General features: G+C 38.7%; 1 protein-coding gene across 2 annotated transcripts in view; it reads left to right on the top strand.

The window, feature by feature from the left end:
* gkt (tyrosyl-DNA phosphodiesterase glaikit) overlaps window positions 1-21926 on the top strand; it is a 317491-nt gene that overhangs the window by 42131 nt on the left and 253434 nt on the right. For both annotated transcript variants that reach the window (XM_090376556.1, XM_090376558.1), the window contains exon 4: window positions 177-220. In XM_090376556.1, coding sequence (XP_090232682.1) covers window positions 177-220 — 44 coding nt within the window. The remainder of the gene's footprint in view (window positions 1-176; window positions 221-21926) is intronic.

The raw sequence follows: 21926 nt of genomic DNA, 5'->3' as shown, positions 1-21926 counted from the left end.
AACCTAATTTTAGGTATAGCTTTAATTTTGGATTTTAGATATTCAGCTTTGCTGGAAGGGGACAGACAACATGTGACTAATGCTGATGGAAGGGCTTATTTTATTATTTAAATGATTTTTCTTTATACAGTAAAATTTATTGCCTTAACTTTTTTTTCTTCTCTTTTTCCACATAGACCTTCTGTCACTATCCTGGGGAAAATTAAAAGCTTCTGCTCAGGTATCTTTATATTGATTTCATTGTCTTTTCTGTAATGGATGATTTTTAATCTCTGAGGCTTGTTCAAAAAATTTAAATTAACAATGGTACATACTGTATTTTCCCATGTGTAAGACACTCCCATGCATAAGACACACCTTAATTTTGGGGCCCGAAATTTGAAAAAAAATGTATTACATAAAGTTATTGAACTCAAGTTTTATTCATCATAAATTCATACAACTCCTCATCACTGTCAAAACTTCCATCCATTAGCTTATCCGCATCTGTGTCTGATGACGAATTACTGTCTTCATATATTGCCTCGTCCTCAGTTCTATCTATGGCATTTGAAATGCCACACTTCTTAAATGAGTTGACAACGATCTCAATCTTGATATTATCCCAGGATCTTTTCACCCAGGTACAAACTTCTCCTATAGTTAGTTTCTTCACTCTTCCTGCTGGTGTCAAATTGTCCCCAGAAGACTTCATCCATTGGTTCCATTCGTCTCTCATGGCAGTTTTGAAGGGTTTTTTAATGCTGACATCAAGTAGTTGGAGCTGGGATGTCAAGCCTCCATGTATGATGGCAAGTTTTGTTTTTTTGCTCTGCAGCAATCTTCTTTGTATTTTTTTGTTATGTGTGCCCTGAACTGATCAAGCACCAATTGGGCAGGTTTATGTAAGAGCCCATCTGGTCTCCTGCTCCAAACTTTGAGCGCCTCCATAGCCAGGTGAGAAGGAGCAGCAGAGTGTAGCACATGCTTCTTGATTAGACTGGGGTTCGAGCCCGTCACCACCAAATACGGAGTATGCGGAAAGGTCAAGGAATGACCACCACATATCCTGGAGCAATATGGCCTTAGTTGCTAATGCTCCTAAAAACCAAATAACAAAAACAAAAGCTCCAAACTTTCTCAAACCAGATCTTCATCCCATCCTGATCCATCCAACCCTTATCATGAACGTGGACAATCACTCCTCGAGGAATGTCTTTTTTTGGCATTGTTTTGCGTGTGAAAATCAGCATAGGAGGCAGCTTGGTTCGGTCGGCACAACAAGCTAGAACAACTGTATAATGGCTCTTTTCATGTCCATGCTTAGTCCATTCCATTTCATGAACCTGAAGCACCAATTGTGTCCTCCTTTGAAATCAGTAACTTCTTTTTCATCAGCAATTCTTCTTGCCTCATGCTGAACCATCTTTGTGGACACAGGAATTCCAATTGCCCTTTGCTCTTCAATCCATTCAGTTCACAGTTACAGTTTTCACCCCTTTCTTATCAACAGTTCTGTTACTTGGGACATCAAATTGAAGGGGGACTTCGTCCATATTTGCAATCTGTCCCAACTCAAAATGTTGATGTGTCTTCCAACATTGAATGACAAAAAGGTGAAATTCAAGGACCTTCTGCTTATAGCTTTCAGGCATCTTTTTGGCAAGTCTGGTGCATATACGCATGCTTAGTCCATTCCGTTTCATGAACCTGAAGCACCAATTGTGTCCTCCTTTGAAATCAGTAACTTCTTTTTTATCAGCAGTTCTTCTTGCCTCATGCTGAACCATCTTTGTGGACACAGGAATTCCAATTGCCCTTTGCTCTTCAATCCATATCTTTAATTCCCTCTCTAAATCAGGCTATTTTGCTGACTTGCCTCTCATGGCCTTCTTCTGCTGTGGCGTTTTCAGTAGGGTTTCTTCTTCCCATAGCCAGTCTCAGATTGTTTTCTCAGTTGAAGGAGGACCAAACTTACGTTCAGCAGCACGATTTCCATTCACTTTTGCAAACTGGATCACTTTTAACTTGAATTCAGCACTGTATGAAAATCTTTTCTGAGCCACTTCTGGGCAGAAAATCTACAACCACTGTATAAGACGCACCCAGTTTTTAGACCCCAAATTTTTCAAAAAAAGGTGTGTCTTATACATGGGGAAATACAGTATGTACATATGTAATATATAATATACGATATATGTATAAATTATAATATATTATATAATATACATAAATATACATTTTTATATAAGCATAAATGTATTTATAAATATACATATATATATATATACATACTAAAATAAAGATTAAAAAAAATCATGCAAGTATCATGGCAAACCAGTAGAGTGAAAGTAAAAGTAAACCATACATAATAAAAAAAAAAAAGGGAAGGATAATCAGGGTAAAGGGTATTTATTATAGGAGGAATACTCCTAAAGTAATTTAGAAAAGCCAAAATATGATGTCAAATAACAATAATATTTTAGATTGCCAATTAACTAAAATTTAGGGTGTCTCATGGCACCAGGTCCAAATTATGCAAAATACCACTAAAAATGGAGATTAAAACTAACTACAACACTGAACCAACAAAAATGAAAATAAAATAGACTGACCATTATGCCCCATATTGACAGAGAACCACAAGGCCAGTAATAGTTGGGAAATCATTCCATTTCAACCAGACGCCTCCGTAGCCAGGTGGGAAGGAGCAGCAGTGCGTAGCACACGCTTCTTGATTAGACCGGGGTTCGAGCCCGTCACCACCAAATACGGAAGATGCGGAAAGGTCAAGGAATGCCCACCGCATATCCCGGAGCAATATGGCCTTAGTTGCTAATGCTCCTAAAAACCAAATAACAAACAAACAGCCATTTCAACCATTAGACAAATCCATGCAAATGTGAACTGATATATGTATGAGCATTAGCATTAATTGAAACCTACGATGCAAGAAAGCAAGCTTATGCAGCATCAGCCAAAAAGAAAAAGAAAAAACCCCTCCCATTTCACCCATCCATTCACTCGAAATGCTTGTCTATCTCAGTCTTAAATTTATTCAAGCTATCAACTTCCACAAAAGGAGATGGAAGTCTGTACTGGCAATCAACTACCTGCTGGCTAAAGGCAAATTTCCACACCTCTATTCTATAACTGCCTTTTCTCAGTTTGAATCATTGTCCTCTCAGGTTAGTAATCTGAGCAAGAGGAAGAATCCCATCAGCATTCAGCTTGCTCAACCCATTCAAGGCCTTATACACCTCAATCAGATCACCTCGCAGGTGATCTGATTGAGGTGTACAATTACCCCCAGGTCTTTTTCATTCTCCACTTCCCTGAATGTAGTACCACACAGTTGGTACGTTTCTGTTGGGTTACTGCTACCCATATGATGTAGCATTAGTAAAGGCATATGATGCAAGAAAGCAAACTGATATAGCATCAGCAAAAAAAAAAAAACAAAAAAACTTCCCATTTCACCCATCCACTTGCTCCAAATTTTTGTCTAGTTCTGCCTTAAATCTGTTTAAGCTATCTACTTCTACAATGGCAGATGGAAGTTTGTTACAGCAATCAACCACCCACTGGCCCATCTATCCTGCAACTGTCTTTCCTCAATTTGAATTTATGCCCTCTGAGGCGATTATTCTGAGCAAGAGGAAGATTCCCATCAGCATTGAGCATGCTCAAACCATTCAAGGCTTTATACACTTCAGTCAGATCACCTTGAAGGTGCCAAGTCTCCAGACACTATAATTTGCAAAACTTAAACCTTGCTTTGTAAGAGCAACCCTTTGTTCCATTCAGTAATCTTGTTGCCTTCTCTATACTCATTCTAGCAGCTCTACATCCTTCTTAAAATGAGGTCTCTTACTCAAGGTATGGCCTGACCATTGCCTTATACAAGGGGATAATCATCTCCTTATCGCTGCAAGAAAAATTACTGAATATCATTGACAAGACACGATAAGCTACTCTTGCATACCATCTGCACTGCTCAGAAAACTTCATATCTGCCTACACAATTACCTCCAGGTCCTTTTCATTCTCTACCACTGTCAGTGTAGGACCACATAGTTGATATGTGGTCCTACAGTGATATGTTACTGTGGGGTTACTGCTTCCCATATGCAGTACTTTACATTTGTCAATGTTAAACTTCAGTTGCCACCTCTCAGCCCATCTGCTCAACTTTTCTAGATCCTATTGCAGCAGCATACTGTCATTAACAACCCTGCCAACCTTCATATTGTCTGCAAAAAACTTGAACATTAAGCCTGATATACCATCATCAATATCACTAATAAATACAGTAAACAACAATGGACTCAACTCTGAACCCTTGGGGGATTCCACTAATAACATTACTCCACGTGAACAGTGTCCATTGATTACCACTCTCTGTCTTCTCCCACTCAACCATCCCTTTATCAATAGCAGCAATTTGCCTCCAATGCCACATTTCTCCAATATGTGCAGCAGTCCTCCATTGCAACAGTATCAAAAGTCTTTCTAAGATCCAAATATATGATATCTAAATTATTCTTTGCATCCGGTTCCTTTGTGACCACATCATAATATACAATCAAATTGGTCAGACAAGACTTCCCTTTAACAAACCCATGCTGTGTCTGAGCTAAAACTGAATTGTTGTCTAGATGATCTGCAGTTCTTCTTTAACCAGTGCCTTCATTAATTTCCCTAGAACACAAGGTAAACTAACTAAGGTCTATAGTTACTTGTGTCACATTTGAACCCCAAATGTATCACACCTCCTGTCCATAGGGACCTCCCCTGAGTCCAAGAAAGCTCTCATAATTATGGCTTAGGGTTTGCTTTCTTCCTTTGCTGCCTCCTTTAATATAACTGGATAGATCGCATCCACCCCAGGTGCTTTCTTTATGTTTATCTTCAACAATTTCTCCTCCACTTTTCTCTCAGTTATTACAAAATCATCTAGCCCACTGCCAGAGTTTAATTCACCTCTGGCATCTCTCTCCCTGAATAACTCCTCATGTGTGAATGTAGTTGCAAAATACTCATTTAGTGTGTTAGCAACCTAAGCAGGATCATCAACAGTTGAACCATCAATATCGTGGACCAATATGATTCATCCCCTTCCTTCTAGAGTTTATATAAGTAAAGAACTCTTTGCTGTTTCTTTTTGCATCCTTTGCCAAAGGTTTCTCATAATCTGCCTTTACCTGCCTAACCTCCTTTGTGACTTGGTTACAGACTGCTTATATCTATCAAGTGCTTCCGTGTCACCTGTTAATTTATGTATCCCATGCATTTTTCTTCTCTGCCACGAGTCTTATTAGTTCATCTGTCATCCATTTAGGCCTAAACCTTGAACAGTATTACTTAGTTGATATGAAAAGTTTGGTAGCTTCCATGATTAATTCTATGAATGCTTCCCATTTGAATTTTCTGTTGGTAACATCATCTGTTGGTCCCACCGTATAGAATTTAAATAGTCTTAGACCACCATAGTCACCTTTATGAAAGCAAAAATCCTTCCGTTTACCCCTGATGGTAGTTACCTCTTTGAGTAAATCCCACTTCAGCACACTGTGATCACAGCCACCTAGTGGTTCCTTTATCTGGAGATTCTTGATCCATGAAGAATCACTAGTGATAATCAGATCAAGAGTATTACTCCCTCTGGTTGCCTACCAAACGTGCTGCTTTAGAAAACAATCATCCAATAAATCCACAAAAGCCTTGGTAGTGTGTGTGTGTGAGTGACCAACCCACAAATTCCACTCAATATCTAGGAAATTAAAATCCCCCATTATAAGACACTCTGATTTACTGACCCATTCTATTCTCTGTACAGTTGTACATTATACTCATCAGAGTCATTAGGCCTATAACACACTCCTACTCTCAATTTTGCTTTCCCAGTGCTTATGTCACAATAAATTGACTCGACACTGCACTGTCCAGCCATGTCAACTAGCTGTACTTCCTTGTATTTTATGTGTTTCTTAACTAATTGCATAACCCCCCTCCTACTTTCCTATCCTGTGTATCCTTTCTGTACATATTCTACTCTCCAAATTCCATTTCTGCATTCCTTATATCTGTGTGACACCACGTCTGTGATACCCCAACAATATTTGCCTTTGATGTTTTGACCAACACCTGAAATTCATGAAATTTATTTACCAAACTCCTAGCAATTGTGTACACAGAAGTATACATGCACCTGTTCCTGTTCTTAGCAACCGTACCACAACCGATGTATTTACTTGTTCCACAATGACTGAGAACAGTCTCTGAAATCCCTTGCTTCCTTTTTTTTCCAGGCTACTGCTCATTCCATTAGAAGCATTCCAATAGCTCATTCCAATCACTTTCACACATCTGCCAGCGGCAACTGTTAATCTATTATTCCGTGTATCCCCCCCAAAATGCTAGCAGTTTTCCGACCCACCTAACATTGCCCCGATAGCATCAGCAAATATTCTTGCACTCTTTCTATTTAAGTGCATCCGATCCCTGTAGAAGCAGTCTCTCCTGTTAAAAAGCACAAACCAGGCTAAGAAAAATTCTATCCCTTGAGCCTTGTACAATCTCTTCAGGGCTGAATTGATCGAGAAGGCTCTCATCATATACTCCCTTCTATCATGTCTGGGTAGAATTGCAGACACTTTCAATCATCATCAGCCATTTTCAATCCACTGCAGGATGAAGGCCTCCCCAGCAACTTTAAAATTCAACCCTAACTCGAGGCTTTTTTTCAGCATTGACCTCTACTTGTTGAGTAATTCTGCTGGTCTCCTACTCTTAATATCATTAGTGCCAACCTGTACAACAATATCACCTTTAGTGCACTTAAAAGATCATATCTGCTCTAAAACATCACCAACCTTTCCCCCCCCCCCTGGCAGACATACCTTGATCCTGTTCCACCTATCGTACTTTGCATTTGTCAATGTTAAACTTCAGTTGCCACTTCTCAGCCCATCTGTGTAACTTATCTAAATCCTATTGCAATGGCATACTGCCTTTACTGTTGTTAACAACCCTGCCAACCTTTGTATCATCTGCAAACTTGGAAATTAAGCGTGATATACCTTCTTCAACATACCTTCATGATTAATGTTATTAGTGGAGTGCTTCAACCCTGGAGCACTCTACTAATAACATTAATCCATGAAGTGCAGTCTCTATTGATTACCACTGTCTATCATTCTCACTCAACCATCCCTTTATTCATTGTAGCAACTTGCCCTTAATGTCATACCACTCCAATTTGTAAAGCAGTCGTCCGTGTGCAGCAGTATCAAAAGCTTTCCTGAAATCCAAATATATGATATCAAAATGATTTTTTTGCATCCTGTTTCTTTGTGACCATATCATAGTATGCAATCAAATTAGTCAGTCAAGACTTCCATCTAACAAACTCATGCTGTGTCTTAACTATTACTGCGGGCGCCTCCGTAGCCAGGTGGGAAGGAGCAGCGGTGCGTAGCACACGCTTCTTGATTAGACCGGGGTTCGAGCCCGTCACCACCAAATACGGAAGATGCGGAAAGGTCAGGAAATGACCACCGCATCTCCCGGAGCAATATGGCCTTAGTTGCTAATGCTCCTAAAAAAAACCAAATAACAAATAACAATTAACTATTACTGCAGTCTTGTCTAGATGATCCTGCAATGCTTCTTTAACCAGTGACTCCATTTTTCTCTCTGGAACACAAGGTAAACTAACTAAGGTCTATAGTTACTTGTGTCACATTTTGAACCCCTTTTGTGAATTGGGGATACATTTGCACACCTCCAGTCCATAGGGACCTCCCCTGAGTCCAAGGAAGCTCTCATAATTATGGCTTAGGGTTTGCTTACTTCCTTTGCTGCCTCCTTTAATATAACTGGATAGATTGCATCCACCCCAGGTGCCTTCTTTATGTTTATCTTCAACAATTTCTTCTCCACAATTACAAAATCACTCCATTATTATAAAATCACTTAGCTCCCTGTTAGAGTGTGATAAACTTCTGGCAATCCCCTCCTTGAATAACTTTAATGTATGTATATGCAATAAGGATGATAAAAATGGCATGAAAAGTTAAATGATAGTTGAAAGATAAAATAATATGAAAGTTTTACCTGAGTGTGCAAAGCAGCTGCACAGGATACAAAAGAATATATATATGAGGCAAATGTAATAAATCTAATGAAAAGTGTGAAGATGGAGGCATAAATTACACAAAATGCCAATACTAATTGGAGGATAGCTGAAATAGGAAATATTGAAGGCGGGAGAAAGAGAGAAATAATGTGAATATCTGATATGTTATAATGAATTAAATAAAATTTTAAGCTGAATTGGACAGCCAATTAGAGAGAAGGGAGCTGTAAATGATTAGTTTAATTTATGAATTAATAATAGCAAGTATCAGATAAGGGTGGACTAGTTTGGTTAAAAGTCTAATAAAGAGGGGAGAAACTTACAAAATTAAAATCTGATGCTAGCTAAAAATAAATATTGATACATCATCAGGGGATTACACCTGATCATGTATCAAAAACTGTTTCTATATTTATCCATACTTGTGGAAGAAAGGGAAATTTAAAAATAAGTGAGAGCAAATAGGAGGGCAAAGCAACAGAACTTCCACAAAAATATGGACAAGGTAGTCCCGATGCAGTGTATGTTGTAAAACATAAGAAATTAAGGTAAAATAAGAAATAAAAAGCAGTGGCTGCTCGTGACTCTGATGTTTGGGTGTGCTGCATCTTTAAGTTACATTAAATTGCCTTGGTTATAAGACATGTTGACATACACAGTAATAATAATAATAAGCAAGTTAAAAATACTACAAAACATTAACTAGACATTTACCATTAACAGATTTGAACTTTTATTTAAAAACAAAATCTATTCTTCAGTTTTTATTTGTTGAAAATAGATTAATAACTTTTTTATTCAAGTTTGGTGCACTGTTGACCAAGTTTTTCTCTATTGAAAGCATTGCTTAAGCATTTAGCCTTTCCCAATTCATAGTGCTGCTTAAAAATGTTTTTATTCTTTTTAATGTCGAATGGCAGTGTTCATGCTCTGAACAAAAGAACTTTTATGAGTTTTGTAAGTTCACCAAGAACTTCAGCTAGATTATTTTTTGAGATAAATTTCAGCAAAGTCAGTTAATTTGCAATAATTGTGTAAATCATGTCTGCTAATGAAAACTTGTAATTCCCTAATACGTTTTTCTCTTTCAATCATGGGATATGCCTCAGTAGTCTCCCTTAATTTTTCCATGGGCATTTTCGTACGAAAAATAACAAAGTTCTCGTTAAACAATTTAGCAGCAATTAATTGCGTTGTAAAAGAATATCTCTCACCTATGTCAACGCTTTCATAGTCGCATACTTCCTTCACTTCAGTCATGAGTGTTTTTCAAGGATTTTCACGTAGAATTCCTGATTTTTAGAATGGCATTGTTAAAGTTTGCTATATATTCATGTATTTTAACTGCCTCAATTTCTCGAGATTGCATTTGATTATAAATAACTTCCACATGAGGCATTATCTGATGGAAAAGTTCTAACCAGAACTCAAATTATTCATTACTCAAGATGTGAAAAATTCCAGTTGCTTCTGAAATCATCTTATCTGCATTTGCTGTCACTTGTAGTTCCTCCATGCACTCTTTCAAGGATTCAAAATTTTCATAAACACTGTTCATGGTGCGTATATCATTCCCTCTTGTAGGGGAAGGTTGGACAACACGGCTGTCCGTATGCTTTCTGAGAACAGAGAGAGACGCTGTGGTGATCTTGAGAAAAATGTTGGTATCGACATGAGGTTTGAAAAGAATATTCTTGAATCTTGGGTACTACTTGCTACATTTCTCATCATCAGATTCAGTTGGTGTGCATAGCAGTGAATAAAATGTGCATTTTTGTACACTTCTTTTATTTTAACCTGAATCCCCCTTTCTTTCCTTTCATCACACTTGCGCCATCAAATGTCTGAGCAACCAGTTTTTGAGTATTTCCTTTGAGGATTATGTCTAACTGATCTAGAATGCACTTTGATATTCTTTCTGCCATTTGGTTTTCTGGAGTGAAAAATTCTCAAAAATGCTCAAAAATGTTGCCATTCAGTTCATATCTCAGAACAATTACCATTTCTGTATATTCGGAAACATCTTTTGTGTCATCAGCCATGACAGCTACGAATAAAGCTTCTTTAATTTCTCTTTTTATTTCATCACAACATATTTGCAGCAAACAGTCAAGAATATCCTTCTGAATAGTTTTTGAAATGCCTTTAAATGCTGCATTACTTTCTAAATGGTTCTTTAAATTGGAATCTAATGTACAGGTGAAATTTATTAATACTCTGAATACTCCTGTATTTTTAGAATCGTCTTTTTTGTCACGTCCACGTAAAGGAATTTCAAACTGTCCACAAAATTTAATGCAGTCTATTATTTTAGATAATACCTCACGATTCTTGGTAACTTTTCTGTTATGTTTGCAGATTGAAAGTCTGTAAGCCTCACTAAGCTGTTCTTTAATATTTATGCTTCCTAAAAGCAATAGTGAAATCACATTATCAATATGTTTCTTCGAACTCTCATGTTTTAGTTTTTTTCTTTCATTCTGTTTATGTTTGTAAAGCCACTTTCTGTCCACATTAAGTCACCTCCGAACAATAAACATGGAAAACAAAACAATGCATTTTTAACACAAAGCCAGCTTTTCACAATCACAAAGCCAACTTTTTCTTTGGTACCATTGGCACCTCCGTAGCCAGGTGTGCAGGAGCAGCAGTACGTAGCACACGCTTCTTGATTAGATCGGGGTTTGAGCCCGTGCCCACCAAATATGGAGGATGCGGAAAAGTCAGGGAATGACCACCGCATATCCCCGGAACAATATGGCCTTAGTTGCTAATGCTCCTTAAAAAAAAAAAAAAAACCCAAATTTAGTACCATTCAGTTTTAAAACTGCGAATATATTTCTTATTATTACTTATTCCCCGCTGAGAAATTTGTATCTTTGGTGTGGCGCTGCCTTTTTTTAATCGTATTTTTTTCTTGGAGAGATAATTGTGAAAAACTAAGTTGCTGAAGTTTATTCACGGTCATGCGAGATTTACTTCATGGGGAAGCATGGAGACCACGATCGAATCAAATTTCACAAAATCATGTGTCGTAGAAATAATGTTTTACTTACACATCACTTACACATAATATAATTTCAACTTACCAAGTTCAAGCTCAATTCGCAATTAAGCTGTAATCACATAATTACACTGTTGAATGTTGAATATTGACTTAACACTGATATTATTTAGTTAATGGGAATTCTGGTGAATAACAAAAAGACATTGATATTGGGGCTACACACCCATCATGGTCAACAATGAAATTGCACTGCACACTTTTCAGTGACTTTGATTCGTTTCACCTATAAAAAATTTATATTGTCAAGTTGTCAATATGCTGGTTGCCAATGGCCAACCAGCATATTGGCAACCAAATATTCACTGGAATGCAAGATATTCACTGGAATGCAAAATGTGTCACTGCCTGACACACAGTGAGGCCTGCGGTTAATTAAACTTCAAAGTTGGAAATGATTTTGTATTTTTATTCGTTTATTATTGAAATGATTACTAGAAATAGAGGATGTGCATACTATATGCGAGTCCTGTTAATAAAAATATTCATTTTGTTGCATTGTTCTTCACAAAATTTCATATAGTTCCATTCACTGTATATCTGGATTTAAATAGCTGGGGGTGCTGCAGTGCCTATGGATGAGCCACCCCTGGTAAAAAGGTCACAGAATTAAAATAAGTGCTTGCAGTGTAACTTAGATGCAATAATTGGCGGCTATAAATGAGAATTATCAAATGGCACAATTTAGAAAAACTTGGGAGAATTTGTATAAGAATGCGAAATTAGAAGATAATGTAAGCAAATAGTATAAGGCAAGAGAATGAAAGTGTAGATAAAAAAGATGAAGATAGTGAGAGGTAAAGGACAGTCAGAAAATTTGTATCACACTTGTATTACTCTAATAGCTTTACGAATGAGAAAAAAGAAGTATAAAGATAAAAAGCTGAGAAAAGAATATTAAGGTATACTCAGAAAAACGTAAAGCCGTTTTTTTTTTCAGAATGGGCCCTGGCTAAGAGAGAGTTAGTAGAAAGGGAGAGACTAATACCAGATGCTTGCGATGTAAGAATTTTGTGAAATGCCAAATAATAGCCTAGAAAATAAGAGCCAAAAATATATAAACCGTAAAAATTACGAAGAAGTTAATGCTTGCAAATAGAGAGTACAAAATAGATACCTGGAATTTTCAAGTAATGTTTAGTAAATAGTTAAAGTGGGAAAAAACAGCAGGAAAATATTCAGTTGAAATATAAAACTGTATTTTGTGCTTTTGTATGGGTGGCTCCTAGAACAAAAGTTCATCTCCGTCTCATTGCTCTGTTCAATTTTTACAGACTCTGTCAAGGTAAGTCCAGTGTGTGTTATGTAGTAAAAAAAAAAGGACCGGAGTCACATGCGGGTTGAACAGGATAGTGGAAGAGGAAGGTAAGAGAAGGAAAAAAAAAAAGAAAAAAGTTTTTCATCCTGCATGGGAGAAAGTGATAGAACAGGAAAAAATTTGTCTGTGAGCTTATGTGTGTGTTCTGTAGTGTACTGTTGTATTTTGGCCTTTTGGCTACCTAGAAGCAGCGATCACCTGGACAACTGCCTCCAGGTACTTGTCCCTAGCCACAGGAAGGCAAAGCCGACCGGGCTAGCCGAGTGGGTAAAGTACCTGCCCGGCAACCCAAAGGTCGCGGGTTCGATTCCCGCCTCGGGCTTGGATCAAAGTACTGCAAAAAACCTTGGGAGGTGCAATATGACCACAGAAGCCGTTGCGCCAACAACTACCAAATCAAAAAAAAAAAAAAAAAAAAAAAAAACAGGAAGGCAAGGCCTTCCCTACTATCTGCTTGCCCTCCACCCTGAGGAACAAGTTTCTCAGGGAGAAAAAACAAGTGCAAGATGAAGAGGGGGAAAGGAGAAGAGAGGAGGACTCCTCTGGCCCAGGGGAACCCCAATCCAGGATAACAGAGAGAGAAAAAAAAAAGTGAGAGAGTTTGTAGCCTGGCCTGGAAAGCCCCAGCCCAATGCAGAGTGCAAGAGAGAAAAATAAATAATAATAATAATAAAATAAATAAATAAAAAATAATAATAATAATAAATAAATAAGCAAATAAATTCAAAAAATAGCAAGGGCTTAATTTTTCAGTACTCACCTTAACAGCTCCACAAATTTCCACAGTTAACATTTCTTCTAAAACTTTCACTCCTACCGAACTTGCAAGTTTAGAGCATGGATTCAACTTTGCGATAAAAAGCCACCAATATCCCATAAAAGAAAGTATTATTGAACTTCAAACAAAATTCGAACATCACCCTGACAAATGGCGCATTTACATCAGACTGACATTATTATTAACTCAAGACTCTCCTTCCAATCTAATATATCCAAACAACAACTCAACGATATACATAAATTAAGTAATACTTCTGACATTATTATCCAAAAAGCAGACAAAAGAGATACCATAGTAATTTTAGATAAAGCAACTTATATAGAAAAAATGGAACAAATTCTAGCAGACCAAGACACCTATATAATTAATAATTCCTATAATATATCCAAATTAAAAAAACAAGCTTGACATTATCCTTAGAAAACTCCGGTCTAATAAAGAAATCACCCTACATACTTTACAGTAGATTGGCATACGAAGCAGTGTTCTCCCCCATATGTTTGGAATTGCCAAACTACATGAACCGGGCCACCCCTAAGACCAATTATTTCTTTTAGTAAATCCGCCTTCGCAAACCTATCCTCATTTCTAGTAAAAATCATATCTCCACTCACCAGGTTTTCCAAATTTAAAATCAGTAATACCAACCAAGCCTTTGAGAAAATCAAAACCACCATAATCGCTGATGATGATATTCTAGCATCGTTTGATATCATATCACTATACACCAATGTACATATAAAAAAAATCAAGGTGAGTACTGAAAAATTAAGCCCTTGCTATTTTTTGAATTTAGTCCAATAAAACTGTACTTTAAGACATACTGTAACTTCTAAATAAGCAAATAAATTAAATATAATAATTTTTTTGAAGTAAAAAAAAAAGAAAAAAAAATTTTTGATCCCACATCCCAGTCAGGAAGTGAAAGGAGCAATGAACAGGGTGCCAGCAACAGAGTGTGGGGGGAAATTTCCATACCCTGTGCCAGACAGAAAGGAAAGGATAGTAGGATGTTATTGCTCCTCAGGCTCCAGTGGTGGTCCTGGAGCCAGGGCAGAGTGCAGGAGAGGAAAAAAAAAAGGGTGAAGTCTTTCATTCACTAAATGTAGCATGGCCAACAGTATGAGGATTGTATTCTATCAGTTGGTTGACATTAGTCGGCAGTTGAAGCCTCTGGGTTCTGGTAGTATTGGTTAGCATAGGTCTTAATCTTCTCAAATACTTCTGCAGCAAAGACCTGGAACACCTTCAGTTTGTGTGGGTTGTCTATTAATTGGTGTAGTTGTTCTTCGTTGTAGGTGGGGATTTCTCTCTTTAGGTTCTTTCTTTGCTCTTGGTAGAGGGCATGGTTGAGGAGCACATGCTTCCAATTTTCCTCCTGGCTGCAGTGACAGCAGTTTGTGTCAAGGAGTCCTAGCTGGTGCAGTTTGCTATTTAGTGACCCATGCTCGGTGAGAATGAAAGAGGACTGGAGGGTTGGGGAGAACCACTTATTGGTTGCTTTGGCTGTAGTGAAAGTTACCTGTGGAAGGAAAACCCCTGGTTACAGCACCAACTGTTGAGGTATCCCATCTGGTCTGCCATAGTTTTACCATTTCATTATAACAGCATGTTTTTTTGTGTTTAACTTCTGTGTTTAGGTCAATCTCTACTCCTGCTATTGCTGTTGGGATGCATTTCTTGATTCTGTAGGATAACCCCCTGAAGATAATATGGAGGTCCAGTGGGAGGTTGCCATCCAATACTTATAATGCAGCCATGGAGACTGTGTGGCAAACCCACTGGGAGGCCAGCAGCATTGATCTTCGGATCAAAGCTAATTTTTCTTCCATTTTACTGTTTGTGGCCTGGTGGAACCAGGCCCCCGCTGTGTATTAGACAATGGGCAGAAAAACTGCCTTATAATAGAGGGTCAGGGTGTGCCGTGAGAGTCCCCACTCGTTCCTTGACACTGACTATGGATGCAGAGAATTTCTTCATTTTGTTGTGGACGTGCTGTGGGTGTGGGAGGAAGGACAGTCGATGGTCCATTATTGCACTGAGAACTCTGGTTTGTTCAGTGATAGGGAGTTGATTTCCATTAATTTTGACCTGAGGGGGCCTTCTCAGATCTAATCTTGTTTTAAACATCATGCTGAATTTTGTTAGACTGATCTTGAGTTTATTCAGTGTGATCCATGGTATTAGACTAGTGAGGACCATTTGGGCTGCTTGTTCTATTGCTGTGTGTGATTTTCCAGAGAAAACAATGGTCAGATCATTAGCGAATGCTATAACGTTTGTTTTTTCAAATGTGTAACTCAGCCAGTCTTGGAGAACCAGGTTCCAAATCAGGGGCCCCAGCACAGAGCCCTGGGGGCACATCCCGATGGATGGTCTTTTGGACTTGGACGTGTTTAAATCTAATTACAATATATCTGTTTGTGAAGTAGCTTCTTAATAGCCAGTAGAGGTGTTTTGGGCACTATGCTTTTTAGAGGCAGTCCACCGCAATCTCCCACCAGATATTATCGAAAGCCCCCCCTTGAAGTTGATAAATAGTGCTAACTCTTACTTTATTATTATTATTATTAGCCATATGGTGCAAGGAAGCCTGAGGCTTATGCTGCACCAGCCAAAAAAAAAAATTCCCAAAAATTCCCTTTCTACTTCTCTCTCTCAAGTTACCCTGAGAGAGAGAAGTAGAAAGATTCCTTTCTACCTGAGAAAGAGAAGAATGATGATATCCAGCTCAGGACCCTGGGTTTGCCAAGCCCATATTCACCAGATGTGAGCCCCTGGAGTGAAGTTAGCCTCAGACATCTACAGGTGGAGAACTAGATCGGTGAGGGCATCTTCACAGAACCTCCCCGTCATGAATCCGTACTGGGCTGGTGAAATTAGGTTTTTCACTTTCAAACCAGAGGGTGATGCAAACAGCGATAAATTGCTCAAGCATTTTCTCGAGGTTGACTAATAGCGGTATTGGTCTATATGAGCGGGGTCTGTCAATAATTTATTGGGTTTCTGAATAAGACTGAGCACGGCTACCTTCCAAGCCTGTGTGAAGTGTGAATTTTACAGACATTTGTTATATAGCAGCAAAAGATGATGTGGCTTCACTGTGTAGAATCTGATTTTGAATGCATATTTTATGTGATCCATCCTCGGGCATTTTTTTGATGTTTATTTTTGACAGTGCAGAGTCAAGTTCTTGCAGTGAGAAGAGATTGGCTTGAGAGTCCGTCATATATTCTATTTGCTTTGTGTATGGTTTGGTGCTCCCAGAGGTCCCCTTGGCGGTCATCCTCTGGGAATAATTTATCAATTATTGTACTCACCGAGTCTGTCCAGCTGGTTGTTTCTGCACTGTCTGTTTGTACCGTGCCATATATATCTGTTGTGAAGGTTTTATCTCTGGCTTTCTTATAGAAGAGCATGGAAATGATGGCATTTCCTGATTCTTTTACTAATTCGTCCAGGTTTGCTTTTTCCGTGTGGCAATAGCTTTAGTATAAATATTTTTCTTGTTTAGGTACTGTCTATGGATCTGGGCAACATAAGAGGGCTGGCCAGTCTCGATGGTTTTTATATCTCTTCCATGCCTGGTTGCCCTGTCTGCAGAATTTGGTGAGTTCTGCTGTCCACCATGTGCAGAGCATATATTTTTGGACCTTCTTCCTTGTTGACTGATATGCTGCTTTAAGGATTGATTCTTGGATTATATTGCAGTAGTCTTTAGGAGCAGTTTGTTTGTACTTGGTTGGGGTCTGGTAATGAAAATCGGCCTTAATGGAGTGTTCAGATGTTGGACAATTTGTCATTCTCAGTGAGAACCTAGTGAACTTTGGAATTCTCATGCTTTTGTTTGTCAATTGTTTCTTCTGTACAATGGAGATGACTCGATGGTCACTGAGGGTCCAGACCGCAACTGTCTTCCAATCCAGTACCTAGTCTCTCAGGCCATTGATGGTTATTGTCATGTCGATATTTGATTGCCCTGTAGAGCTGCAGTAGGTGGTTAAATTGTTTGGTTGGTTGGTTTTGTATCTGAAGATTTCTGCTTTGGATGAGCTCCTTCAGCTGCAGGCATCTGGGGTTGTACTGTGCCACAACCGGGATTTGGCATTTACGTCTGCAGAGATTAGCATATTGCACATACCAAGGAGGTCAAATGCACAGTCTAGATATTCAAGAGAATCCTCAACATTCCCTGCTGGTGGCAGTAGAGGGAGATGAAGTAGAAGGACAGGATATAGTACCTGATGTGTACGCACATTCCATATTTTGCAGAGCCCACGGATGACCAGCACATCAATTTTCTTATTCTGGATTATTATGCAAGCCTTTGGATCAGTATTGACAGATCGTATGAGTCGGTGGAGTAGCCTGGGATTTTGTGTGTATTCCCCGAGGGTATTTTTGTGAAGAAGGACTCTTGGATAGCTGTTATATTTGCAAGGATATTTGCTGATGCTTTCGAGGCAGTGTTAGGTGGGCCGGAAAACTGATAGTTTGGGTGGATTCACAGACTAAAAGATTAACAGTAGCCACAGGCAGAAGCGAAAGTGATTCTTGCACTGCTTCTATTGTAATGAGCAGCAGCCTAGAGAGCAAGTTGCTGGGGATTTCAAGGGGATATTGTTGGAATATCAGAGACATGGTGTCACACAGATATAAGCAGTACGGATTTGAATTTGGCGAGTATAACATGTACAGAAAGGACAGACAGGGTAGAAAGGAAGGAGGGGTTATACTGTTAGTTAAGAAGCACACAAAATCTAATGAAGTGCATTCAGTTGACATGGTCAGTGCAATGTTGAGTCAGTTTGGTGTGACATAAACACTGGTAAAGGGAAAATGAGAGTAGCAGTATGTTATAGACCTAATGATGCTGATGAGTACAATGAACAGTTGTGCAGAGAAATAGAATGGACCAGTAAATCAGAATGTCTTGTAATGGGGGATTTTAATTTTCCAGATATTGACTGGAACTTGTGGTTGGTCACTTACATGCTAACAAGACTTTTGTGGATTTATTGGAGGATTGTTTGTTTTCTACAGCAACATGTTCGAGGGGCAACCAGAGGGAGCAATACTCTTGATCTGATTATCAGCAGTGATTATTCAAGCATTAAGAATTTGCAGATAAAGGAACCACTAAGTGACAATGATCACAGTGTACTGATGTGGGATTTACTTAAAGATATAACTACCATCAAGGGTAAAGGGAAGGGTTTTTGTTTTCGTAAAGGTGACTACAGAGGTCTCAGACAGTTTTTAAATTCTATAGAGTGGGATCAACTAATGATGGTACCAACGGTGAATTCTAAATGGGAAGCCTTCAGGGATTTATCTTGGAGTCTACTAGGCTTTTTGTACCAACTAAGAAATGCTGTTCAAGGTTCAGGCCTAAATGGATGTTAGATGAATTAATAAGGCCTGCGGCAGAGAAGAAAAATACATGGGTTGCATATAAATTATCAGGTGACACAGAAACCTATGACAGATATAAGCTAGTCTGCAATCAAGTCACAAAGGAGGCTAGGCAGGCAAAGGCAGGTTACAAGAAATTTTTGCCAAAGAATGCAAAGAAAAACAGTGAACAGTTCTTTACTTATGTAAACTCTAGAAGGAAGGGGATTAATCAGATTGGTCCACTTAACATAGATGGTTTGACTATTGATGATCCTGCTCAAGTAGCTGATAAACTGAATGAATATTTTGCATCTACATTCACACATGAGGAGTTATTCAAGGAGGGGAATGCCAGAAGTTTATCAAACTCTAACAGGGTGCTAAGTGATTTTGTGATAACTGAGAGTATAGTGGAGGAGAAATTGTTGAAGTAAAACATAAAAAGGTACCTGGACAGATGGAATCTATCCAGTTATATTAAAGGAGGCAGCAAGGGAAGTAAGCAAGCCCTTAGCCATAATTATGAAAGCATCCTTAGAGTCAGGCATGGACTAGAGATGTGCAAATGTATCCTCAATTCACAAAGGGTGTTCAAAGGGTGGCACAAATAATTATAGCCCTGTTAGTTTAACTTCTCTTCAGGGGAAAATAATGGAGTCACCGGTTAAAGAAGTAATGCATGATCACCTAGACAAGACTGCAGTAATAGTTCAGACACAGCATGGTTTTGTTAAGGGGAAGTCTTGTCTAACCAATTTGATACTGCGATGTGGTCACAAAGGAACTGGAAGCAAAAAAAAATTTTGATATCATAAACTTGGATTTCAGGAAAGCTTTTGATACTGTTGCACATGGACAGCTGCTTTACAAATTGAAGCAGTACAGCATTAAGGGCAAGTTGTTGCAATGGATAAAGGGATCGCTGAGTGGGAGATGGCAGAGAATGGTAATAAATGGACACTGCTCTGTGTGGACTAATGTTATTAGTGGAGTCCATCAGGGTTCAGTGCTGGGCCCATTGTTGTTTTTTGTATTTATCAATGATATTTACAAAAGTATATCAGGCTTAATGTCCAAGTTTGGAGATGATAAAAAGGTTGGCAGGGTTCTTAATGACAGTATGCTACTGCAACAGGATCTAGAAATGTTAGTCAGATGGGCTGAGAAGTGGCAACTAAAGTTTAACATTGACAAATCCAAAGTACTGCATATATGTAGCAGTAACCCAAGAGAAACACACCAACTGTGTGGTACTACACTCAGGGAGGTGGAGACCTGGGGGTAATTGTGCAGTCAGATATGAAGTTCTCTGAGCAGTGCAGATGGGCTGCCAGAGCAGGTCAGAGTTTTATCAATGATATATAGAATTTTGCTAGCAGAGACAAGGAGGTGATTATCCCCTTGTATAAGGCATTGGTCAGGCCACACCTTGAGTACTCCATGCAGGTCTGGAGGCCTCATTTTAGGAAGGATGTAAAGTTGCTAGAACGAGTACAGAGAAGAGGAACAAAGGGGGTGTTCTTACCAAAATAAGCTTAAATTCTGCAAGTTGCAGCATCTGGAGACTAGGCACCTGTGAGGTAATCTGATTGAAGTGTATAAGGCCTCGAATGGTTTGAGCAGGCTCAATGCTGACGGGATACTTCTGCTTGCTCAGACTAAGAACCTGAGGGGGCATAGATTCAAATTGAGGAAAGACTGTTGTAGAATAGAAGTTTGCCTTTAGCCAGTAGGTAGTTGATTGCTAGAACAGACTTCCATATGTTGTTATGGAAGTTGATAGCTTAAATAAATTTAAGGCTGAACTAGACAAACATTTAGAGTGACCTGATGGGTGAAATGGGAAGTTTTTATTTATTTATTTTTTTTTTGACTGATGCTATATAAGCTTGCTTTCTTCCATCATATGTATTAACTAATGCTGATGCTAATAAGTATGCACATCAAAATTACCTTTTGGAAACTGAGCCATAGCGCACATAACTATGTATTTGTAGTGGTAGTGATGCAAGAAAGCAATCTTATACAGCATCAGCCAAAAAAAAAAAAAAATCCCATTTCACCTATCAGTCACCTCCAATAGTTTATCTAGGTCTTCCTTGAATTTATTCAAACTATCCACTTCCACAACAATAGATGGTAGTTTATTCCAACATCAGTCCGCCCTGTTGGCTTCAACCAATGATGGGATTGGTGAAGGCAAATTTCCTCAATTTTAATTTATGTCCCCTGATGTGCACAGTCTGAACAAGAGGAAGAATCCGATCAACATTGTTTGTTCAAACCATTCAAAGCTTGGAAACATCTCAATCAGATCAGTTTGCAGGTGCCTAGTCTCCAGACACTGCGATTTTCAGAACTAAAGCCACTTTTGTAAGAGCACCCCTTTGTTCTCCTGAAATCTCCTTATTCTTCTCTGTATTTGTTCCAGGAACTCTATATCCTTCCAAAAATAAAGGCTCCAGACCTTTATGCAGTACTCAAGATATAAGCCTGACATTATCTTATACAATGGGAAGGTCACTTCCTTATCCCTGCTAGAAATTCCTGTATATCATTGACAAAACCCCATGGCTAGCCTGGCAACCTGTCAGCACTACTCAGAGAATTTCATATCTGACTGCATAATCCCTAAGCATAGTACCACATTGGTACATGCTCTGGGATTACTGCTACTCATATGCGGTACTTTATTTTTGTCAATGTTAAACTTTAATTGCTATTGCCCAGCCCATCTGCCTAAATTTTCTAGATCTTGTTGCAGAGCATTCCTTCATTACTTTTGTTAACCACTCTATCAAACTTTATATCATCTGCAAACTTAGACATTAAGCCTGATATACCTTTATCAATATCATTAATAAATACAGGAAACAATGGGCCCTGCACCAATCCCAATGGAATTTTACTAATAGCATTAGTCCACAAAGAGCAGTGTCCATTGATAACCACTCTCTGGCCTCTCCCAATCAACCTTCCTCCTTCATAGCCGACCGGGCTAGCCGAGTGGGTAAAGTACCTGCCCGGCAACCCAAACCTCGCGGGTTCGATTCCCGCCTCGGGCTTGGATCAAAGTACTGCAAAAACCCTTGGGAGGTGCAATATGGCCACAGAAGCCGATGCACCAACAACTACCAAATCAATCAATCCTCCTTCATAGCATTAACTTTCCTTTAATGCCACACTGCTCCAATTTGTACAGCAGAGCTTTTATGTACAACACTATCAAAAGCTTTTCTGAAATTCC

This window comes from Mastigoproctus giganteus, chromosome 6 (assembly GCF_048544385.1).
Source record: "Mastigoproctus giganteus isolate SK-2022 chromosome 6, ASM4854438v1, whole genome shotgun sequence".
In the NCBI taxonomy this organism is placed as follows: domain Eukaryota; kingdom Metazoa; phylum Arthropoda; class Arachnida; order Uropygi; family Thelyphonidae; genus Mastigoproctus; species Mastigoproctus giganteus.
The sequence above is the reverse complement of the archived record's forward strand: the minus strand, read 5'-3'. Positions and strand labels throughout refer to the sequence as shown.